Source organism: Genypterus blacodes, unplaced genomic scaffold, assembly GCF_046128005.1.
Source record: "Genypterus blacodes isolate CSIRO-AG114 ecotype Tasmania unplaced genomic scaffold, CSIRO-AGI_Gbla_v1 ptg000053l_1, whole genome shotgun sequence".
Classification (NCBI taxonomy): Eukaryota; Metazoa; Chordata; class Actinopteri; order Ophidiiformes; family Ophidiidae; genus Genypterus; species Genypterus blacodes.
The window spans coordinates 917,021-931,541 of NW_027466865.1; the positions used below are offsets into that span (position 1 = coordinate 917,021).

Here is a 14,521-nt window from a genome sequence, read left to right on the forward strand (position 1 = left end):
AGTTTGCCAGATTTCCATAAACATATTTATACAGGCAGTAACTTCATTTGTCACTTTTGCAAGACATGATTTAGTATCCAACAGCACAGATGTCCCACAAACAAAATCGGTTTAGACTATCAGCTTAATAAACAGATTTAATTCCACAGTTACACTGTAAAAAGTCATAGCTCTCATCTCCCACATTCTGAAAAGGACAAACCAAAGAAAACACCGCCTCAAATAGGAATCATGACCAGGAAAGTTTACCGAAACCAATTTGTATCAGAGAAACAGAAAAGGCTTGCTGTTATGAGGCTCATCAATTCCTGCTTTGTTGAACACTTACATATTCATGCCAAACATGTAAAGGTGGACTGCAGCAGAGGTACAAATTGAAATATACAAAATGATTCATCAGCGTTTTTATCGTTAAAATCTGTCTATGATAACTAGCATTTAGTTCAAAGACCTGCCTGTCAAATCAAAGATGTTAGAACTTGTTTCCTGCAGTTCCACGTTGCCCCAAGCAGCGGCAGTAATGGACCATCAACGGTAATAATGCGCCAAAAAAAGGTTAAAGCAGAAACTGGCCTTCAACTTAAACATAAACGTAAACATTGTGGGCTTCCAAAAATCAGCTTTCTAATGTTTTGAAGTCGGACACTTGAAATGTTTGATTTCACCTTTGTTTCCATTTCTCAAACCTCAAATTCAGAGATCCAAAAAGTCCAACAGGGGCTAAGACGGATAATAGTCCAGACTGGTGAGATGGACAGTGTTGGAACATTCTCCAAGATGATCTACCAGAGAGGAATGGGAAAATGGCTTCTTATACTATAGACTTGAGGCGTAATGTGTAAAAATGTGGTACAGGTGTGGGGAAGGAAACTGGCAAAGGTGTCTGATTGGCTGATGATGATCAGGTTGGATCAGGCTGGAGGACTGGTACAGGACCATTTGATGACATGGATGTAATATCTGATGAGGAGGTGCTCTGTTCTCTCTCTCCTCTGTCTTCAAAATGAGAGTTTTGCGGCGCGTGTGAAGAATAAGCGAGAGAGGTAACGGCCTCCTGCTCCAAAGGTCACCACAGTGTATTCAAAAGGTCACACAGCAGACGGAGACAGAAAAATGTGTTACACTGGACTCCTTTCATGTTTGTGCTGTAGATGACTACTGTGGTTGAGCTTAAGCTTTGTCGTGGAGTTTGATGTAAACTACACCCAAATGCCAGCCTGTTATCCCTTTATCCCTCTAATCTACAGCGTAACGCTTTGAGACTGGAGATCCCTCAGAGGCCTCCGTCTGTCTGTTTACAACCCTTGAGGCACCCAGAGGCTCCACAGTAAAATGGCCTGTTCCTCTTATCAGGACCCCTTGGCTTCACACCGTCACCCCCACACACACACACACACCCCAACCTCCTCCGCCCCTTCACCCCTCTCTCTCCCTGTCATCAGTAGCCGTCTGCTACATAATCCAATTATTCCTTTAATCTGACACGCTGTGCAGCTCACACCAAATGTGGGCGAGGCCCCCGTGCAGTATGCGCTTATATACAAAAACACACACACACACTCTCATGCACAGACAATCCTCCTGTATTTCCTTTACCCCTGCACTCTCTCCTGAAGGTCATGTAATGTGCAAATTCATAGATTGTCATAATGTCGGTGGTTTCTACGTGTACTGGTCTATTTTCGGGTGTCCCAACACAGGCGTTGGCCTCTACTGTCACCCTCTGATTCACTGTACCCTTGAGGTGACTATGTCCATTTCTGTGTGTTGTACTCCGCTCCCCTGCTATGTGTTTGGCAGATATTGCATCTGTCTCCTCACACACACCGCCTGACACAGAAGGTCCTGCTCCCTCTTTGTGTGTGTGTGCGTGTGTGTGCGTGGGTGTGTGTGTGTGTGTGTGCATGGGTGTGTGTGTGTGTGTGTGTGTGTGTGTGTGTGTGTGTGTGTGTGTGACCAAATGTCCTCTTGAATTTAGACAGATTACGAAAATCCTCAGGGAAGAGGACATTTCATCTGCTTCTCTCTTGTTTGAAGGATATGTTAGGTTAGGACTTTACAGCTAAAATTAGAATTAGGATTAATTTAAGGTTAGGATAAAGTCAGATGTGTGTGTCTGTGTGTGTGTGTGTGTTTGTGCGATTGGTCTGTCACATTTTATGTGATAACCTCAGTTTAATGTTCTATGTTGATGCTTTGCTCCAATAGTCAATTATCAGTTCACGTTTTATTACTCTTTCTCTACGATTGGGTTATTTTGCAGTGTCAGTGTTTGACATCCTGCGTCATTGCGTCTTACAAACACAAAGCTCTCCGAAACTGCTGCCGTAGAGTAAATGTCTGATCGCTCGAGTGGCCTTGACAGGGTAATTAATCCTTTGATGCTGTGATTTTACTCAAGTCTTTGACAAATATTCCCACCGCAAAAGGGCAAAAAGCAGCTGTGTTTGGTTGTTTTTTTGGTGCTGACGCAACCAAAGCCAAGAGTAACAGATGGGGTCTGTTGCGTGTGCGTGCGCGCGCATATGTTTCAGGGTGACCAGGACTAGACCCGGCTATGTGTTTGATCTAAGAGAGGCAGTGCAAGCAGACGTAATCTGTAATCACTCCTCTGTCTATCTATCTGTCTCACTTGACTGCTGTGACTCTCTGGGCTAAATGAATATTGTCTCTTTCCTCTCTGACGTGAACAGAATTGTGTCCAGATGTGTCCTCGCTGTGTGACTTTCCTGTGTTATCACTGTGTTAAAGATATTTCTTATGTGTACATTTATATCTGTGAACTTGGGGGTAAGTACACTGCATCCTTTGTGTTCAACGTACCAAACCACAGCAGATATGAAGGACTGGCAGGAATACAGCTGTTCACTGTCACCTGGCACCTCACACACACACACACACACACACACACACCACGCCAGTGCCTCCTCCATCTTCCATCAGGGCCCCTCTGCCCGGCGCTGTCCTCTCTCTTGCTCTCTCTCTCTCTCTCTCTCTCTCTCTGTCCTCTCATGTCCCATTGTGCTTCCACGCCCATCCCACTCATCCTAACCTTACCTGTTTCCCAGCAGCCTCTAGTGGACGGGTGGTGGGTGGTGAGAGTTTGGGGTTTTGGGGGGACAAAGTTCTGGACAAAGTGTGGTGAGTCCGGGGTCTGGTTCTGCTTCCTGCTCCCTTCCCCCTCCCCCCGCCCCTTGTTTTCTTCCTGTGTCTCGTTCCCCCCCCCAAAAAAATGTCTCCCCTCTTTGGACCTTGTCTCATGTCCCTCACCATTGTTTCCTCTGTCCCTCTGTTTTTTGCTGCTCTCCTCCCCGACCGAGCCTCCTTTTGCCTCTCCCACCCTCCCTCTCTCCCACTCTCTCCCACTCTCTCCCTCTTGCCCCCCCCACCCCCACCCCCCAACCCCGTCTCTCTCGTCCCCCTGCTGTCCCACTGTTGCGATTAACTGGGCTCTGTCTTTATGTCGTATGTTCTTTTAGGCCCACGCGGTGCATCGCTGGCTAATCGATCAGGACAGTAGTGTGAGCTCTGAGCTGCCGGATGGCCAAGGAGTATGGCACTTTGATGAAGAAGTAAATATCTGCAACACGTATATCTGGCTTTTTCTTTTATATATATATTTCTATCTATGTATATATATTTTCTATCTATCTACGACCATCTTGTATCTGTCACTTAAAGTGTGTGTCACTGTTGTTGCTATTGTTGTCTTTGATCTATCCTCTCTCTTTTTGTTGTGTACTGCTTCTGGTATTTGTAGTTCTGGTTTCTTTGACTTTCTAGTGTTGCTGTTGTGCTGTGAGCTGATTCAGTCAGGTGTTGTGGGATCGGGCTGGAACCTTTTCTTTCTCACTGTCCCTTGCTTGACGTATCGTACTAACTTGCTGTTATTGTTTTAGTCCTCCGTTTTTCTTTGTGTTCCTTTTGGCTTCACATATTTACATATATATCTCTATATATAACATGAGTGTGTATCTACAGTATATCTATATCAGTGTCTGTGATATCTCTGGATTTAATGTTTTTCAAGCAGCATATTACATGGCAAGAGTCCACGGGCAAAATATAGCTTTGATATTTTCTTCCATAGATTTGATACGAGCACGAGTGCGTATCGTAGTACGGAATGTACTTCACATGACACAGATACACAGTAATGATACCGCTCAGACAACGGTCCAAGTATTTTTCCTGTGGGTTCTTCTGGTTTACAAAATATGCTTGTGTTGTCATCTGTACCGCTGTGTTTGTGCTTATGATTATCAAGGTTTTTGTGTGTGTGTGTGTGTGTGTGTGTGTGAGTGATACGTGTGTGTTCGTGTGCTGTTCAGAAAGGGAGAGAAACTGTGTGTGTGCGTGTGTGTGAGGTGTGTGTGTGTGTTGGGGGTGTGGGTCAACCTCTTTCTTCTCCATGCATCTGGTTGGAGAATTTGCATGCATGCTTTTTCTTTTGTCTATGTCCTCGCATGGCTTCTATGTGTGTGTGTATTGATGTGACATACGTACAATCACATAAGTGATCTGAATGTTTGTATGTGTCTGTGCTCCTGTTGTGTGTCTCCCGTTGTGCTGTGGTGTTTCTGTTGAGCTCTGTCGACGTCGTGGTTATGTCTGTCTCGTGCCAGCGCTGTGGCTTTTGATGTTGTACTTGTGTATTGTGGCTGTTGTGTCTTTCCTCGCTGTTTGTGACGTGCCTGTGTTTTCTCTGGTTTTATCTGCTCCAAACAGTCTGGGATACGTTTCCTAAAGGTTTTATTGCACCCATGGTATCTGATAGATGATCTTGAATCCATTTCCACTGAGCGGAGGAGAGATCATCTAAGTGCAATAAGGCTGCTGGGAAACCTGTTCCAGACGTCTTCTTGCCCCTGATAATTTCCCCTCAGATCCCGGCTCCCCCTTGCTCTCATGTCAAATTCCTAAACCTTCCCTTCCAATCTCCATATTGCTCCCATACGCTCTGGAGAATCGCTGAGGTTGCTTTTATTGCACCTCGGCTAAATTGCCTTCAGGTGACAAAGCCAACCATTTGGAAGTGCAGAAACATGATAATTAAATGGATATTAACGATGAGGCAAATCCATGTTATTCCAATATGAAGGTTAAGTTATGTAAACCACCACCAGTTACCATTATCCCTGGCTTCTGGCCCCACACCCAACAATATGGAGGATTTCCCTTCCCTGGTGGTGCTCATGGATGCGTGTGAATGAGGTGAATGGGTTTTCCTTTTTTTAAGTTTAGTTTATTTTAATTTTACTTTCGTGTGAATGAGTGAAAGAAGATATTTATTTTTGTTTGTTTATTTATTTATTTCTCAGCTACGATTGTATACAGGAAGGTAATATCCAAACCCAAATGGGATTACAGAAGTCTTCTCGTGTAATTTAGGTGTCCAAATAATCCCCTCCTGTGTTAAGCAAACAAAATCTATCCGTTTCATCAGATTCTAGAGACAGCAGTTTAGAGTGGTGCAGTGCTGATGGTCCTCCTAGAGCCTAGTCCCCTCACTGGCCCTCAGCCAGGATAGCAGCATAAACCGGATCCCTGCAACAGGGTGTGTGCTCCCCTAGCCGCTCTTCACCCCTTCATTTGCCCCGGTGCCTGCGCCTTAAATTCTCACCAGCTTCCCCTTATTATTCTCCGCTGCCATAACAGGGGTTATTGTAGAAGCTTTAAGCATCATCAGATTGCTCAGTCGAGCAGCTCGGTCTCACAAACTACATCTCCTTTTTTATGGGCTGATTTAATTTACTCCAAAATGAAGAGCTTCATCAAATGATCCGTGCTGCCCCGCCGCCTCCTGTAAACCTGAATTGCGAGGTGTCACGGGTTTGTGTAAAGCCTGAGTCCCCTTTGCCACCATTAATATCTGCTGTTGGTGCGGCTGCGAAATATTCCTTATCATCCCACAGCTCTAATTACCCCTCAGTGTGTCCTTTGAGACAGATGCTCAGGGAGCCAAGCCCCATTCGTCACAGTGCGGCTGCATGGCAGACTCAATATGGAGAAAAGCAAACTGTCACACTCTACACTGTCACATAAATTCTCCCCCCTCTCAGTTTCTCTGTTCCAGCTGCTCCCCAGCCCACTGTAGATGCAGACTACATTAGAAAGCCCATTCATGTCCAGCCACCAGCAGTTGGCTGTAATTTGTTTCGGCTAAGGGGCAGAGTTTTAATTTACATGTGAAAGGCTACGGTTTATTCGAATATTGTAAGTCTCATTTTTATTCTGGGGTTATTGATACAAGCTTTACAGCATTCGGGTTAAAGGTAGCAGGGGGGGAGGGGTTGCGCAAAACTGCAGAAGCTGAGTAATAATGTCTCAGTTGGCCAGATACCAACTTTAAAAAAGACAGGAAAGCAGGATTCTCTCCCTCTCTTGCAGACCTATTAGGAACTGATCTTTTCTGGCTTTTTGCAACAATACGATTTCTCTTGGGGCTTTTCTGGCCTATAAAGGATACTTTCAGTAGAGTAGCTATGGCCTATATGGCATTGTTATAAATGCACATGCATCAAACCTACAGCAGAGGTGTTGAAATTACATATCCAAACAATTTATTTTAAATTAATATATAAATGTAGACACCTGACCTGTTGCTCAGAGAGGTGACTGAAGAATGTCCTGCTGAGGTTATAAGCAGCTCCCTTTAATATGAATATCCATGTTGGATTTGTGTTGTTTGTCACCAGATACAGTATCAATCAAATCTGTTGCTGGCTTATAGATATGATAGATATGATAGTTTTTAATCACTTTCAAAATCCACATTTCACACTTTTCACAATCGGAGTAGCATTTTACTCTTTTTTTGAATTGATTATTTATTTCGTCTTTGACAACTTCAGAACCTGAACTTACTCAGCAATCTATGAGAAACATCAAATGTAGTTTATTTTCCCTTTCTGTTTGTGGTTAAACCATCTTGTTCCTGATAATTTATTTTAATTATGTTTATCTATATTATTTATGTATTTGAGCCCCCTACTATTTTTTTGACATTAGTTCACGCCAGATTTAATTCTGGTTTACTTTGTCGACCACATCATTGATTTTGGATTTTACATTTATGATGTTTGAATGCCCACTATCATCAATCATCAAAGAAAGAATGAGAGAATCTGAGTGACTGTTAATGTGCATGCATGCGTGCATGTGCATGTGTATTAAGGTGAATGCGCAGAGAGAGCATGGTAAAGGGGGATGTATACTCCAAAAGAAGCACTGGTCTCAAAGCAGAGGAATGAGGAGGGATAATTCCTACACTTTATATAAGACTTTCTAACTGTTGTGGCCATTAATGCAACAACTGGCCAGATGTGCACAGATGAGAAAAGTCCACCATTAAATCGTTGCTTCTTGTCATCACATCATCCACCGTCCGTGTCCGTTGCTCAGCCAGAGTGATGTGTCAGTTTCCTGGCTGCTGGTAATGGAGAAGCTTTCTGAGAAGAGACGTGATGAGTGCCGCCAAACAGCTTCCATAGAAGATTTGCTCAGCATTACATCACCGATAGACAAAATATTATGATATATTATAATGAATAATTCATATTCAACTTATCACTGAAAAGTCAGTGTCTGTGTTCTACCTGTAATATTGATAGTTTCTGTCTTATAGAGGGGTTTTTATAGCCTCTTATTTTATATTTTGCTATTGTAAATATAATATTTAGCATTTTTACTTTTAAAATGTCCCTGATCAGCAGCCTTATTTTAAAATCCAGATTTCCCCCTTAGATCATCATATGCTACCATATTTGGAAATCTGTAAAATTTAAAATAAGGTTCTGTAGGTCTCAGCAGTGCTTGTGTCCAACCTCCATCACGATGGACCCACTGAAGTAGGAAGTAGAAAGTTTGCTTCCTGACATGGTCGAACGCTGTACGACCTTGTTCATTTTGAGTATACGACCACCTAAAGCGAATGTCTGCATACTGACTGGAAGTCTCTGTGAGAGGTGTGTGTGTGTGCGTGTGTGTGTGTGTGTGTGTGAGAGATGACATGTGTGTAAGTAGTTTGTTTTGGCTGGCACTCTCAGATCAGCCTGCCACTTCACCCAGAGGAAGTTGATATTAGCTATTCTAATGGAGATAGAGGGATAGATAAAATATGTGTTTTATTTGTTAATTAAGAGCCATACAAGACAATACAAGACTGACGTGAGACTTGTTGTTGTGGTCCATAATGCAACACTGCAACAAGAAATGAATGGAGTTTGAAGAGCTCAGCCATTTCAGTTTTTCACCTTAGATCTAATCCCCAACCTGAACTACAGCATGGCTCCATGGATGGGAGAAATGTGTGTGTGTGTGTGTGTGTGTGTGTGTGTGTGTGTGTGTGTGTGTGTGTGTGGGGCTATCTCACCCAGTGTAGTTGCTGCAGTGCAGTGCAGGCGTGTCTGGCTGCCTGTTAATGAAGCAGAATATAGCGGACAGCGAAGATTCATAACACAGTGCAACACCACAAGGCCACAGGACCGCTGCTGCTTATTCACACACACACACACTTGTAGACACACCGGTACCAGTACACACATGAAGTCCCCCTCATTTCTGCCCCTTCTGTCTGTCTAACTCAAGCCAGGTTGAAAGTGATGGTGAGAGCCTCAGGAGTCTGTGCTCTCATATCACTCGCATACAGCAGAAAAAGATAGGGAGTTGTGGGAGATTTTTTCTGATGTGATGTGTTTCCTCCCTCATTTTGCACATCTTCACCTTATATACCCACCTCTACATCATCCAGTTATGGAGATAAATGGAACCCCGGCCCTGGTCTGACATATTGCAGCCGTATTCCTCTATTGCCTTCATCTTTTCTGCCCTCCAGCACTGTCTTGAGTATTTCTAACTCCCTGTTTTTATCTTCCACAGATCAGCCTGTCCTTATCACGTCCAGGGCACACGTTTGTTGAGGCGTCTTTGTGTTCTAGATGTATGTACACAGCACAGTGTTATCGCCACGCCTAACAGCTGCTAGACCTGCTCCTCTGTCAGTTCATAGGCCAGGAGAGCTTAATGTAGCTTATGAGGATCTCAGGGACAGGACAAGAGTGGGTGTGTGTGTGCATGTGTGTATGGCTGTGTGTGTGATACCGCAGTGCCAGGTCTACTGTCATCAGCCCAGTCTATATTCTCTCCGAAGCAGCCAGCCAATATTGCAGAGCTTAATCCTGCCACTAGAGGACCGTTATGCTTATTATCATGATGAAGGGAAACACATAGATATCTTACTAACTCAAACAGATTTAAATTTCAACTCACACTTTGTTAGTTGTACAAATATGGTGATCCAGTACAGCCCCTCTCTGGTAAATTGGTGGAGTTGAATTTGATTCCATTCTACTGAAAGGTGTTTGTAATATTTGGTTTCCTCATATACGCAGACTGGGGAGAAGAAAACTCACACTATATCAATATAATGCAGTTTAATGAAATTGCAGCACTAACTTATCCAAAGCGACATACATATGAATCAGCATAACTGTTATAGTAATGATTTGTTATCAATATATTATTGTAGAGTTGGATTCCATTGAAATTGTAGTGCTGTACTTAGTGATGTACGAATTTTCCTTCCAAACTAACGACGAACAGCCCCAGTCAGTGTTGACAGTGGGGAGAGAGAGAGTATCACATGTGATGTTTATGTCTCTCTTTTCTTGAGACGTCAGGACGCAGGCAATAAACCCCCACAAAGCAGCACACGCCGACTTCTCTGACCCCTTATCCTCACAATAAACAGGCCATGAGACAGGGCGTAGAGGACACGTCTGTCCCAAACCTAAATCAACAGCTACAAAAGTGTGTGGTCCATCTTAAATCAGCTCCCCAACCCGCCTGAGCCACACGCTTGGACAGTGAGTCAGACTGTTGACCCTGAGGCTTATGTTCAGGAGACCTCCTGCTATTATACTTATAACTTCCTGTCTCAGTCTACTTTTGTCTCAACAACAACACAATATTTCCCTCATTTGAAGCAACAACAAATGTTTGAGGTTGCTGAATTATCAGGTATTTTAGCTCTTTACTTGAAAGATATGAAGAAACATTCTCTACCACTCATTTAGTTCTTATCCACGAGGAGCTGTTACAATTACATTTAGTCGTGTGGCATTTATCTAAAGTGCATACGTACATTTGAGATATGAATACAACACAAGCTAAGAAATAGTCTGGAGCTAGTTATTATTAATATCTACGTTATAATTGCTGTCTATACTTTCCTCAGTGAAGATGAGTTACTGTGAGCTACTCTGCAGTTGCACGGGGGAAAGCTTTAGGTCCACGAGGGAGATGTTCAATCCTCTTTAGAGGAAGACCACAGGATAATTTGTCATGTCTTCATGGACATTAGCATCTGTGGTTCCCTGCGCCGCATTCTTTGGCAGGGGAGCTCTCGTCCATGTCCAAACCTAAGACTGTGGACAGGAGCGAAGTCCCACGTGATGTTTTTGCCCAGGTCACGGTCCAGTGCCACTAAGCGGTGCGTGGCCCTCTTTCTGCATTCCCCCCCTCCCTCTCCTCTCCTTAAAGCATTTATCTCTCTGCATGGTTTTGGCAGCGATGTGCTTTTCCCAGCATTTAGTCAGGAGTGAGAGAGAGGAGGGGAGAGGCAGAGAAAAGGAGGCCTTTTCAAGCGGGGAATGACGGACGCTTTATTAAAAGAGGCAGGGCCTTTTGAGAGGGTGCGCTCCCCCCCACCCCGTGTGTCTGGCCCATTGTCACGGGGCGGTGGCAGCACCCCCCTGCCAGGCGCTTTGTCACTGTAAGTCACCTCTCAGGCTGAAACAGACCCGCTCCAAAAAACACAGCCATTCTCCACAGTAACACTACGCTTTTCTGGTACGGCCTGGTCCATGAAGAAAATGATTGTTCGGCTGTCACAAAACATACAGGAGACACAGAGATGGGCGTGACGTCGCAGGGAAGAAGGGACGGGGGAGAAAGGAGGGATCAAGTCGGGGTGACACAGAATGTCGGGGTGCACACAAAATGTTAGAGGTGAAGAGGATGTGCGGGGTGGAGATGGAGAGCAGGAGAGGAAGTGTGTAGCGGAGAATACAGAGAAGAAGAAGAAGAGGAAGGAAGAAAAAATGGAGATGGTGGAGAGACAGATATGGAGGAGTTAGACCAGAAACCCACAGTGAGATTGTGAGGTGCCCGTTTGTTATTGGCTGTGTGTGAAATGCGCGCCTTTAGATACAGGCAGCATTCCTCTAGAGATAAACCCCTGGGCCCCCCATCCCCTCACCACCCCCCCTCCCTCTCTCTCTCTCTCTCTCCACCCACCACGCCGGGGCCCCCGCTTACTCAAGTGCGCGCGTCTCTCGGGTGTTTGTGTGCTGGTGTTTACGTTGGGACGGGGGTCTCCGTCCAGCCCCGTAACCACAGCGCTCGCAGGGGGCAAGACGGCACAGACAGCTGTCTGTGTTTGGGAGAAAGAGCAAAAAAGTGAGGACGTTGAGTGGACGGTCCAACAGGCATGCCAGGCAAGACCGTCACTTTTGGAGTGAGTACCCCCCAAAAACTCTGCACCCTCTGTCTCCTCTCCTCCTTCCTTACCCTTCCTTAGCTCTCATTTCCTCTCCTTCCCTGTCACTCGTCTGTCTCTTCCTATATTTGTCTTTGCTTCTTCCTTTTTTATTATTGCTGCCTTGTTTATAATGCTTTGCTTCTGCTCCAAACCCTTAGTTGCATTTTTTTAGATGTAATACAATGCACCTGCCAATGCTCCCTGTCTTCATCCTTTTACATCAGCGACTGATAGCCAGGACGTTTGGCTTCGGCATTGCTCCCACTTTGAATCCATTATTTTCATATTTACTTTGTCTCTCACACATGAATATTGATGTATTGTTATTTACTATTTGCCCATTTAGTTGCAGCTTATTGATTTGCTCAGCACAGGTTTCTCTCTGTTTGCTCAGCTTCAGCTTTGTGCCGTTCTGCTTTCTCTCCGACACATCAACCTGTTTTTGGAGACTCGACTCAGCTCAACTTTAACACCTCAACCTTTGTTTTTCAGTCCTTATAATCCCCTCTTTTGGGACACAAAGACAGAGAGGGGCAGAAATGGAGGGCATGTGATGGTGTGCAAAGAAAGGATGCTAGTGCAAACACGGAATACAGTAATAAGGCCTTGTTGCATACCGACTAAAAACAGAACATCTCTTTCACCATTAAACTCATTAGACGTGTGCCTTCTATCGCAACATGGGCGGGAGCTTGATTGCTTGGGAGTTGTGCTGTGTGTGTGTGTCCAAGATTAGCGTAAAGGGCGTAAGTGTGTATGGGTGTGTATCGCGTTCTGCTTTTCCCCCTTAATCTTGTTTTTGACTTCATTTGTTCCTCTGTTTGATGTTCACATTGTATGATGTCAACCAGGATTAGCTGGTGGTAAGTAAACCAGAGGTCAGTAAAGTGATTAGTGGGTCGATGATTGAGATTCTTTCAACGCAGCTTCATTCAGGACAACAGAGCAACACACATCAGTCTCATAAGGCCGCGATGCCTCAATGTGTGTGTGTGTGATAACCAGGCGTTACCGGGGGAGACTGAAGAGGCAGCTTGCTGAGGTTATTACTGTAGATGATGCAATTTGTAGAAATGCGCCTGTTGTTCAGCACCTCGGAGGTCCAACTGTCGTCTATGAAGCATATTTGGGTCACTGCGGGATGCTGAGAAACCCTTATGAAAAGTGAACCTCCATCGCGTCTCTAAAACTTCTCAATTCATTTAAAACTTAATATGTGAATCATCAGCAAACTCAAAGTAAAATTTGCCCCTCCTTTGTATCTGAGGAGGGCGGGTGTATGTATGTTAGGTTATCTGTAGATACTTTAGCAGATATCATACTTAGTTACAGTCCAGCTGCACCGTCTGTTATATTTAGTCATCTTTAATCTACTTTCCAATTGATCAATATAAATATATGGAAGCCCTGAAGTTGTTAATTTAAGCTTTATGTTTCTCCATCCTGTTATATTGAATGGATATTTACCGTTGGGTCACTGTAAAGTATATCTTGACACTATTGGGCGCACACACAGAGCCCTACCTCCTTCACCCTGTAGCCTTCACCCTCCTCTTCGTCCCACAAAAGATCACAATAACCATGACAATCTCATCTACGACCGCAGAGGCTGCAGCAGGGGCAGAAATAAAGAGACGATCAATGAGCAAAGCCCGGACAAACAGTGGGATACAGGGAGGGGGGCGGCCCAGAGTGTGAGAAAGTAAACAGTAAAAAACGGGACAAGACGCTTTGCCAGATACGACAGACGGACAGATGGTCAGACAGACAGATTTACATACAGACAGAAAACGTGCGAGCGGGGAAATGTAACATCTTAGTGCTTCCTGTAAATGTGCCCATAGCTGAACGGTCCCACAGGGCTCCGCTTGACTGAGTCTACACTTACTACATCCCTGTAGCCGGAAACAACCGCTTCAAACAGCAGAGAGGGAGCACAAAGAAAGAGGGAAAGAGGAAGAAAATCAATTTTTCCAACAAATGCAAGTCAGCAGAAAAGGCTGTTTAAAGCCTCTGCAGGAATTTCCATACACACACTGGTTAGTGTTCCCCTCCAGCTAGTGTGTAAGGCGTCGCAACTGTCCCATCATTCTGTTTAAATACATTGAGATATTGAGTTTGGCGGCGGTGGGGGTTTGCACTTGCACAGCTCGTGTTTAAAGCTCAGAAAAGTCTGGATTAATGCAAGTAAAGCAGGACTTTTGACGTGCTGAACGTCTGCACCTTGCTTCACCTTTCAGCTGGGTGGACAAATAGCTGTGGTGGCGCTTAAAATATTTATGATTTGCACCTGGTGCTGTGCCTGCAAATTCATGTTCCATGTGGTGTGTTTGTGTTGTAGGCGTATGTGTGTGTGTGTGTGTGAGAGAGAGAGAGAGAGAGAGAGAAGGAAACAATGTCTGTGTATGTGAGTCTTAATCCTAATGTTTGTGCCAATTAGGTTGACCCAGATTTTACTCCCATAAAGTTGAGGAAGCGACGCCTGAGACTGATTTGTAGGAGGTGTTAGTATTTCTTTAACTATTGTTCTGGTGTGTGTCACTGCCTCTGACTCTCCATGAATGGCTGTAAATTTTGCTCGGTTTGCCAATTTTGGCATTAACGAAGTGACAAAATGGTCAAAACAGTTAAGGCTAGGTAAGTACCTATTGAGTTTCAACTGGGACTGAGCCAATCTATTACAGCGGTCTGTTCCTCCACGCTGCTATCATCTGATCACGTCCATATGCAATAAGATCTGCAATAGATGAAGAATTGTGTATGTAAGAGGGATTACAAAAGTACTGTACTTTTGTAATCCCCAGGAGTACTTCAGTAATTGCAGTGTAAGATTGCAGGGTAACCCTTCACATGATCCATACGGTCACAGCACAGCATGAAAGCGAGCGGCACAAAGATTGAAATGGTAATGGAGAGATACTGTAGACGCAGTGTAATGTTGGACGCATTCTCCTGCAAATCGTTGCAAACATGGAGATC

At 44.4% G+C, this 14,521-nt stretch overlaps 1 protein-coding gene across 1 annotated transcript in view; it reads left to right on the forward strand.

Annotated features, from left to right (window-relative positions):
* Positions 1-11,319: 11,319 nt before the first annotated feature.
* Positions 11,320-14,521, forward strand: part of LOC143001469 (ankyrin-1-like) — a 28,099-nt gene continuing 24,897 nt past the window's right edge. Inside the window, exon 1 of the mRNA XM_076151100.1 lies at positions 11,320-11,518. Coding sequence (XP_076007215.1) covers positions 11,492-11,518 — 27 coding nt within the window. The 5' untranslated portion in view covers positions 11,320-11,491. The remainder of the gene's footprint in view (positions 11,519-14,521) is intronic.